At 44.2% G+C, this 10,121-nt stretch overlaps 1 protein-coding gene across 1 annotated transcript; it reads right to left on the reverse strand.

Annotated features, from left to right (window-relative positions):
- Positions 1-6,509: 6,509 nt before the first annotated feature.
- Positions 6,510-10,043, reverse strand: si:ch211-81a5.8 (uncharacterized protein LOC560648 homolog). Its single transcript, XM_055894761.1, has 3 exons — positions 8,806-10,043; positions 8,451-8,532; positions 6,510-8,191 (listed from the first exon to the last, which is right to left on the reverse strand). The coding sequence occupies exons 1-3, from the start codon at positions 9,096-9,098 to the stop codon at positions 8,051-8,053; spliced, it is 516 nt and encodes a 171-aa protein (XP_055750736.1). The 5' UTR covers positions 9,099-10,043; the 3' UTR covers positions 6,510-8,050.
- Between the last annotated feature and the right edge of the window lie 78 nt (positions 10,044-10,121).

The raw sequence follows: 10,121 nt of genomic DNA on the forward strand, positions 1-10,121 counted from the left end.
CGATGACATGACATGGAACGAAATGAAGTCATCAAATGTAATCTACACAGTTGAAATATTGTTAATAAATTATTGTTAAGTGATAAACAGTAATGGGCAGTCACTATCATCATTGGACTTTTAATAATTGTTTTATTCTGTGTTACAGCATTCAACCCACATAATTATCGAAAACGAAATTGAAAACCATGATAATTTTTTTAATAATCAGACTTTAAAAAGCACTAATCACTTAGCACTATTGCGCGCTCTCCTAGCTTGGATAGAAAGCTGAGTGTCCATCCTCAAGACATTAGAACCCCCCCCCCCCCCCTCCCCCCCAATCTGCGTTTCAATATCCTTCTCTGGTTCAGACTGGTCTCTGCCTGGGGCCTCCAAATCACTAAGTCCGCCCCTGATGAGAGGCTCAACTAAATATGTTGCAGAACTGCTGTATTTGAAGCACTCACACCCTTCTTCCCCGTTTCCCTGATGTTGCTGTGGCAATCAAGCTGTTTTTACCATCCCTGTAACTGTTGCTTCTGCGGTAAGATCGTTTTTATCAACTAAAACTCATAAAGAACTATGTAAAAAGCGTTAGGCTCTCGGTCTGATATGAGCTTTTGAACACTTCAGTAAGCTCCACTAATTGCACTGGTTCCGTCGTAGCCTTGACCACGGCATTTGTTCACGATATCCCCATATACTTTGTCAGTTGAATTTGTAGAGACTGATAATGTAATAACTGCCTATAATGTAATAGCTGCTTCTAATGTAATAACCTTTGCATTTATAATGTAATAAATGCTAATAATGTAATAACTTGCCAATCATGTAATAAATATGCTGAACGCATAACATAACGTTTTTGAACATGAAGTTGAACTATATAATTATTACATTATGCATTGACTTTTACATTTTATACCATGGCATTGTTGAGTACTGATTAGCTTTAAGGGCATTCAAGAGCGTGCACTACGTAAGCGATAATGCCCGAGAAGCCAGTGTTTGGAGGATATAGTGGCATGGGTGTTGTTTGAAACGAAGTCACTTTTTTACAATGGGTTACCAACGTTCAAATAATGATTGATGAATGTATTAATACTATTTCATCCTTCTACGAGATATAGTCCCGACACAAATCTAAGGTTTCTACCCAAGCATTCGTTCTATCGGTTCGGTTGCCAGAGACGCGACCCACTCGTTAAGTCTTTTTGTTCTGCATCTATGGACGCGATCGCCCCAGTCATTCGTTCTAAATGTTCCATTGCTATACTGGCTGGCAACGTTCCTAATCCCTTGCTTACTAGCTAGCCAACCACAGCTAATTTACAGTCATGTCAAACAGTGCAGCCAGAATAAAAGCAAAGTAGCTGCATTTGCGTTTGTTTGATCTGTTTTCCAGTGACATTTATATGCTTTTGTTACTTCTAGGTTAGACTACTGCAATGTTCTACTTTCCGGCTACCCGGATAAAGCACTAAATACACTTCAGTTGGTGCTAAATACGGCTGCTAGAATCCTGACTAGAACCAAAACATTTGATCATATTACTCCAATGCTAGCCTCCCTACACTGGCTTCCTGTTAAGGCCAGGGCTGATTTAAGGTGTTACTGCTAACAAACAAAGCATTACACGGGCTTGCTCCTACCTATCTTTCCGAATTGGTCCTGCCGTACATACCTACACGTACGCTAAGGTCACAAGACGCAGGCCTCCTAATTGTCCCTAGAATTTCTAAGCAAACAGCTGGAGTCAAGGCTTTCTCCTATAGAGCTCCATTTTTATGGAATGGTCTGCCTACCCATGTGAGAGACGCAGACTCGGTCTCAACTTTTAAGTCTTTACTGAAGACTCATCTCTTCAGTGGGTCATATTATTGAGTGTAGCCTGGCCCAGGAGTGTGAAGGTGAACGGAAAGGCTCTGGAGCAACGAACCGCCCTTGCTGTCTCTGCCTGGCCGGTTCCCCTCTCTCCACTGGGATTCTCTGCCTCTAACCCTATTACAGGGGCTGAGTCACTGGCTTACTGGTGCTCTTTCATGCCGTCCCTAGGAGGGGTGCGTCACTTGAGTGGGTTGAGTTACTGACGTGGTCTTCCTGTCTGGGTTTGCGCCCCCCCTTGGGTTGTGCCGTGGCGGAGATCTTTGTGGGCTATACTCTGCCTTGTCTCAGGATGGTAAGTTGGTGGTTGAAGATATCCCTCTAGTGGTGTGGGGGCTGTGCTTTGGCAAAGTGGGTGGGGTTATATCCTTCCTGTTTGGCCCTGTCCGGAGGTATCATCGGATGGGGCCACAGTGTCTCCTGACCCCTCCTGTCTCAGCCTCCAGTATTTATGCTGCAGTAGTTTATGTGTCGGGGGGCTAGGGTCAATTTGTTATATCTGGAGTACTTCTCCTGTCTTATCCGGTGTCCTGTGTGATTTAAGTATGCTCTCTCTCTTTCTCTCGCTCTATCGGAGGACCTGAGCCCTAGGACCATGCCTCGGGGCTACCTGGCATGATGACTCCTTGCTATCCCCAGTCCACCTGGCCATGCTGCTGCTCCAGTTTCAACTGTTCTGCCTGCGGCTATGGAACCCTGACCTGTTCACCGGACATGCTACCTGTCCCAGACCTGCTGTTTTCAACTCTCTAGAAACAGCAGGAGCGGTAGAGATACTCTTAATGATCGGCTATGAAAAGCCAACTGACATTTACTCCTGAGGTGCTGACTTGCTGCACCCTCGACAACTACTGTGATTATTATTATTATTTGACCATGCTGGTCATTTATGAACATTTGAACATCTTGGCCATGTTCTGTTATAATCTCCACCCGGCACAGCCAGAAGAGGACTGGCCACCATAGCTTGGTTCCTCTCTAGGTTTCTTCCTAGGTTTTGGCCTTTCTAGGGAGTTTTTCCTAGCCACGTGCTTCTACACCTGCATTGCTTGGTGTTTGGGGTTTTAGGCTGGGTTTCTGTACAGCACTTTGAGATATCAGCTGATGTAAGAAGGGCTATATAAATACATTTGATTTGATATGGATACATCCATAACAATGAGCTAATGATGAGCAATTTTGTCTGGCATAGAACATGTGCTCTCTCGTCAGGACACTGTTGTTCAGAGGAGCTAGCCAACAACACAGCCAACACAATCACTTCAAACTGAAGCTGGAAAGACTGCAAACGTGCTGCATTTAGATTAGTTTGACCTGTTTTTCTATTGATATTTCTTTGTATATATATCCATGAAAATGATGCCAGCTGATTCATGATTTCGACTGGCTGAGAAAAGCTGTCTGTCTCATCCTGACATGTTCATTACTATGGGACAGCTAGAGATCGAATTTCAATATTGAAACAATATTGCAAATGTTGGAGAGACAGACAGCAAGGTTTATACAAATCTCCGCTGTTGAAAACCAAATGCTAGTCGAAAAGAAACGGGAGTTAATGTCTACATGCTTTTTATAGTGGAGATCAAGTTTATAAATTGCCTGGCTGGGCTGATGAGACAGTGGATTGCGGAGATGGAACAGAGTGAATAGGCATTTCAACTTCATTGCTTTAGCTGGTGGGAACTTGTGGAAAAGACACCGGCTGGAATGCGGTTTTAAACCATCAGCATCCAGGATTAGACCCACTAATTGTATAATTCAATGGCTATAGTTAATTTTTACATGTTTTGTTTGAGCTGCTATTGAAAGCAAAAGTCAAATTGAAAACAGTATTGGTATTGTTGAACTCGATTTTCATAAAGGCAAGCTAGGACTGATGGTTTGGTTAGCTAAACTAGCAAGTTTGTTTGGTGACCACAGCAACTACTGAAGCTGTCTAGTGAACTTGCTAGCTACTTCAGTGGATGTTGAACACATTTCTATCAGCAAATTAACATTTCTAGTGGTTAAATTATAGCCATTGGTATAAAAGGGATAATCAACTCCGGGCTCCATGCGTTCTCTGGAAAATAGTGCTACTCTGTGGAATGTCAGTTCCTCTCCGCTAGCGTCGTGGAACACATCTTCCAAGGCGTTCATTATTTCCATAGAACCCATTTGCCCTTAGAACAGCCTCAATTCGTCAGGGCATGGACTCTACAAGGTGTCCAAACCCATGTTGACTCCAATGCTTCGCACAGTTGTATTAAGTTGACTGGATGTCCGTTCTTTGGGTGGAGGATCATTCTTGATACACACAGGAAACTGTTGAGCGTGACAAACCCAGCACCATAGCAGTTCTTGACACAAACCAGTGCACCTGGCACCTACTATCAAACCCTGTTCAAAGGCACTTAAATATCTTGCCCATTCACACACTGAATGGCACACACACTGTACAAATCCATGTCTCAAATTCTTATTTACAATGACGGCCTACCCGGCCTAACTCTACCCTGGACGACGCTGGGCCCATTGTGCGCCGCCCTATGGGACTCCCAATCATGGCCGGTTGTGATACAGCCTGGAATCAAACCAGGGTCTGTAGTGACCCCTCTGGCACTGAGATGCAGTGCCTTAGACCGCTGCACCACTTGGGAGCCAAGAGCAGGTGTTCTTAATGTTTTCTATACTCAGTGTATAGATAAAGATATCCCCTGATATTTTCTCACAGTGACCCACTACACAGCCGCCTCCAGAACAATATTTAGTTACCAAGATGTAACTAAGGACCATGTCAGGACGTTCTCAGGACTTTCATTTTAATAGCCATTAGGACATTGCATGATGGTCCCAATGGAACGTTCTCTGGGGGACCTTTTTCTAGTTCCAGGACATCACCGAGTACCATGTCAGAACATTCTCAGAACTTTCACTTTACTAGCCATTAGGATGTTTGCATGATGGTCCCAAGGGAACGTCCCTGCTAACAAAAATGTCTCATTAGGCTGTCCCCGGAACATCACAAAATGGTTGCCTAAAGTGGTCAGGACGTTATGTTATGGTCCCACAGATGTTTTTGTCTAGTACTTAGTTTGTTCCGAGGACACCACCTGACTCATTTCTCTTTTCAGGGATATACACTGCTCAAAAAAATGAAGGGAACACTAAAATAACACATCCTAGATCTGAATGAATGAAATATTCTTATTAAATACTTTTTTCTTTACATAGTTAAATGTGCTGACAACAAAATAACACAAAAATGATCAATGGAAAAATGTATCAACCCATGGAGGTCTGGATTTGGAGTCGCACTCAAAATTAAAGTGGAATCCACACTACAGGCTGAGCCAACTTTGATGTAATGTCCTTAAAACAAGTCAAAATGAGGCTCAGTAGTGTGTGTGGCCTCCACGTGCCTGTATGACCATCCTACAACGCCTGGGCATGCTCCTGATGAGGTGGCAGATGGTCTCCTGAGGGATCTCCTCCCAGACCTGGACTAAAGCATCCGCCAACTCCTGGACAGTCTGTGGTGCAACGTGGCGTTGGTGGATGAAGCGAGACATGATGTCCCAGATGTGCTCAATTGGATTCAGGTCTGGGGAACGGGCGGGCCAGTCCATAGCATCAATGCCTTCCTCTTGCAAGAACTGCTGACACACTCCAGCCACATGAGGGCTAGCATTGTCTTGCATTAGGAGGAACCCAGGGCCAACCGCACCAGCATATGGTCTCACACGGGGTCTGAGGATCTCATCTCGGTACCTAATGGCAGTCAGGCTACCTCTGGTGAGCACATGGAGGGCTGTGCGGCCCCCAAAGAAATGCCACCCCACACCATGACTGACCCACCTCCAAACCGGTCATGCTGGAGGATGTTGCAGGCAGCAGAATGTTCTCCATGGCGTCTCCAGACTCTGTCACGTCTGTCACGTGCTCAGTGTGAACCTGCTTTCATCTGTGAAGAGCACAGGGTGCCAGTGGCGAATTTGCCACTCTTGGTGTTCTCTGGCAAACGCCAAACGTCCTGCACGGTGTTGGGCTGTAAGCACAACCTCCACCTGTGGACATCGGGCCCTCATGGAGTCTGTTTCTGACCGTTTGAGCAGACACGTGCACATTTCTGGCCTGCTGGAGGTCATTTTGCAGGGCTCTGGCAGTGCTACTCCTGCTCCTCCTTGCACAAAGGCGGAGGTAGCGGTCCTGCTGCTGGGTTGTTGCCCTCCTACGGCCTCCTCCACGTCTCCTGATGTACTGGCCTGTCTCCTGGTAGCGCCTCCATGCTCTGGACACTACGCTGACAGACACAGCAAACCTTCTTGCCACAGCTCGCATTGATGTGCCATCCTGGATGAGCTGCACTACCTGAGCCACTTGTGTGGGTTGTAGACTCCGTCTCATGCTACCACTAGAGTGAAAGCACCGCCAGCATTCAAAAGTGACCAAAACATCAGCCAGGAAGCATAGGAACTGAGAAGTGGTCTGTGGTCACCACCTGCAGAACCACTCCTTTATTGGGGGTGTCTTGCTAATTGCCTATAATTTCCACCTGTTGTCTATTCCATTTGGACAACAGCATGTGAAATTTATTGTCAATCAGTGTTGCTTCCTAAGTGGACAGTTTGATTTCACAGAAGTGTGATTGACTTGGAGTTACATTGTGTTTAAGTGTTCCCTTTATTTTTTCGAGCAGTGTATATCTATTAAAAAAACATTGCATATTAGTTGAGAACAAATTGCATGCACACACACGCTCATTCGCTCCCTCATTTACAGAGATTCACTGACTGTCTGGGGCTGTGTATTGACATTACTGCTAAAGTCAGGTTTAGAGCTAGGATTCAGAAATGTGGTTTGGTGTGTAGTCAGCTATTACTGAAGCACGAAAATAAAAATAGAGTGAATATTACATTATTGGTTAAAGTTACACTATTCATAATGTAATAATCAACACAATGTAATAATTATTGCAGTAATTATTACATTGTGCGCAAAAACCTTGTTATGCATTCAGCATATTTATTACATTATCGGCATTTATTACATTATGAATGCAAAAGTTATTACATTAGCAGCTAGTACATTATTGGCAGTCATTACATTATCAGTTGCTACAAGGCCTGAGGCACTTTTTTCAGTCACATTTCTGAAGCCCAAAAAACAAACACTTAGCTTCTTAATACATATGGAAATTGAAAAGGTTTATGATTGACTTGAGGGTTACTGTCAAAATGATTTATTAAATAAAATAAAAATAGACATTGATGACAGGCGCATGGGCCCCCAGAGCTTGTGGTGTCAGATATGCTAGCGCACTTACCCCCTTCATCTTTAAACAAACTGAAAAGGTAGACTCAGCAAAATGACGTTGCCACGAGTAGCACCGCAGATACTGGGATATACGGAGATGCAAGATGGCGCTCTCACACAGTATTTGAACATGCACAGGTTCGCTTCAAGCTGTCAGAGGGTCGTAACTAGTTACCACAGCCACAAAGTCCCGCCTATTTGTACAATTTCTCTTCTTAAAGTGATTTTTAACCTAACCTTATCTACACTGCTAACCTTATGCCTAACCCCAATTGTGACTGTGGAAACCATATTTAAAAAATAGTTTTATTTAACTAGGCTAGTCAGTTCAGAACAAATTCTTATTTACAATGACGGCCTACCCTTGGCCAAATCCTAACCTGGGCCAATTGTGCGCCGCCCTTTGGGACTCCCAATCACAGCCGGTTGTGATACAGCCCGGAATCAAACCAGGGTCTTTAGTGACGCCTCTAGCACTGAGATGCAGTGCCTTAGACCGCTGCGCCACTCAGGAGCCCAACGTGGTAGGTACGGGGCCAAACAGCCTTGCACTTAGTTGTTGCGGAAATTTACCCACTATTCTGTTTACTTTCTGCATCTACATCATATTGTTGAGTCTACCTTTAAAACGTTGGCTTCATTGTGATTTCTCATCACCAAACAAGACCTGTTGTTTTCCCCCGTTGTTCAGTCTTCTCAGAATGTCTCAAGGGAAAGTGTAGGTAACCTCGTCCCCAGTCTCAAATGTTATCCCATACACATGTCAACAGAGAGAGCCTGCTGGTGGACGTGATTAAAGTGTTAGATGATATGTTGCCTCGGCCCAGGCTTTCACGCACGTGAGCGAAGCCTGGAAGCCTAGGCCAGGTTATGAGTCAAGTCTTTTGTCTCACATGACTTTACACTGGTCTCCGCCTGAGGCCATAGAGCTCTGGGCGCCTCCCGTCACGTTCAGACTGAGCCCCTGGAAGGCACCAAACAGCGAATCATCCTTCGCAGATTTCTGGTTCCTCTTGGCATTTGTCTTACTCTACACGAAGATAGAAAAAAAAAGTTCAATTATGCCTTTTGTAAGTCTAAAATCCTGGCCAACAGTACCCATGTAATCCCTTCATATAAAACGAGAGACATATGGAGGGCAGTTCAATTAGAATAGGTCTCGTGATTCCCAAGTTTCACCCATTACTCCTTCAAAATTAAATTGCTATCTTCTCAGATCAGATGTCTACTGAGTGAGTGACCTTCTGTTCTTATGACCAGTCACATGACATGCACACAGACTGAATTACCTTTGGGAGGCAGTGCTGGCTCCTGAAATGCTGACTCCTCCTTCTGATGGACCTTTCGGCAATCTTCTTCTCTCTCAGTTTCCTACAGTAGCACAATACGTAAACATTAGAGATGCTTCAGTGGCATTTTGTGAGTCTCCCAAGCAGATATACCTAAAAGTTTGATACTTATCTATGTAAGCTCTACGGGTCGGTTTCCCAGACACAGATTTAGCCTAGTCCTGGACTAAAAAGCACACTCAATTAAGAATCTCCATTGAAATTGCTTAAGTCCAGGATTAGGCTTAATTTCCTTCCGGGAAACTGGCCTTTAATGATTTTATATCTACTCAAAACAATGGCCAACCATCCCTACCTTTCTCTCTGAATGTCAGCCTGGTATGCACTGAGCCAGGAGTCTGGTACGGCTCTCTGCTTGGTGCACGTTTTGGCGCAAGGGACACTCTTCCTCCTGACTATGCTGTGCCTCCGGACTACAACTACACTCTTCCGTCTGGCCCCTGTGCTCACGACTATGCTCTTCCGTCTGGCCCCTGTGCTCTTTTTGGTGCCTATTTTGTTGTCCGGTTTGGTCCCGGTCCCTGACACATAATCGCTGAACTGCTTGATGGGATCACCCAGGGACTTAAGATCCACCATAAGATCCATCTAGTTGTGTGTGTCTGTGCTGCTTTGAGCACTACAGTAGTGTTTCAGTATCTCTCAGCTGACTGACTGGAGGAACTCGACTGATGGGCTGTTTTTCAGACCTGTCAACAGCAAAGATAGAATAACGATTGAGTTGGGAGTACAAAAGGAGGGAAATGACACAAAACGAAATGCATGCAGTGTCTCTAATTGCAAGTTGATCTGAACAGTCTTAAAAAGGGGCATTATCAATGACAATGGAACCAACGTCAACGACAATATTTAGAATACAGCCAACACATACTGATAAATAATTGCAAATACATTATCAAAACCAAAATCAATTTCAAGTGTGACGTGCATCCTTTTCTAATTGCACATACCTGTAAATATTGTCTATTTGCAGTATCCAATATAGTCAAGTACTCCAAATAACTCCTCACAGTGACAGCATTGTTTGAGGTTGGACTAGTGCGCATTTGTCCGGGAAAGTGGCTAGTCTCCTCTTATGGGGATTTAACAGATGACCCTCCTAGCTTCTCAGGCAGATTAGCTGAAGACGTAAGCGCTACTTATTTAATTAGAACCTACAGGGTCGCAAACAAACCAGTGTAAGAAAGAAACAAGCATGTCATGTTGATTTCAACGATGACATGGAATGACCTGTTCCCATTTCTTAAATTTGATTAGTTTGTAATGAACTGTCAGTATAGGCCTACGTGTTGCCAGGTGATGTTAATTTTAGTTCTGATGCAATGGATGGGTAATCTGACCATAAATCATAGTGAAAGAGGGGGTAGGGAGAGAGAACCGATGGTCTGGAGGAACAGTGTTAAAAGGAATCACTTTATTTTCAATGTCAGAGTGTGGGGAATACTATTTTCTTTAGAATAGCTGCCAATTGAAGTTAACTGATTCATTGATGCAATACCAGGTCAAGATCCTATGTGGAAACGTCTAACCTTGACCCATCAGCCTTCCACCACTTTGTACCTGATCATGTCTATACATTGACTGATGGAAATAAACTGTTGGTAATGCAAA

Source organism: Salvelinus fontinalis, chromosome 32 (assembly GCF_029448725.1).
Source record: "Salvelinus fontinalis isolate EN_2023a chromosome 32, ASM2944872v1, whole genome shotgun sequence".
NCBI lineage: Eukaryota > Metazoa > Chordata > Actinopteri > Salmoniformes > Salmonidae > Salvelinus > Salvelinus fontinalis.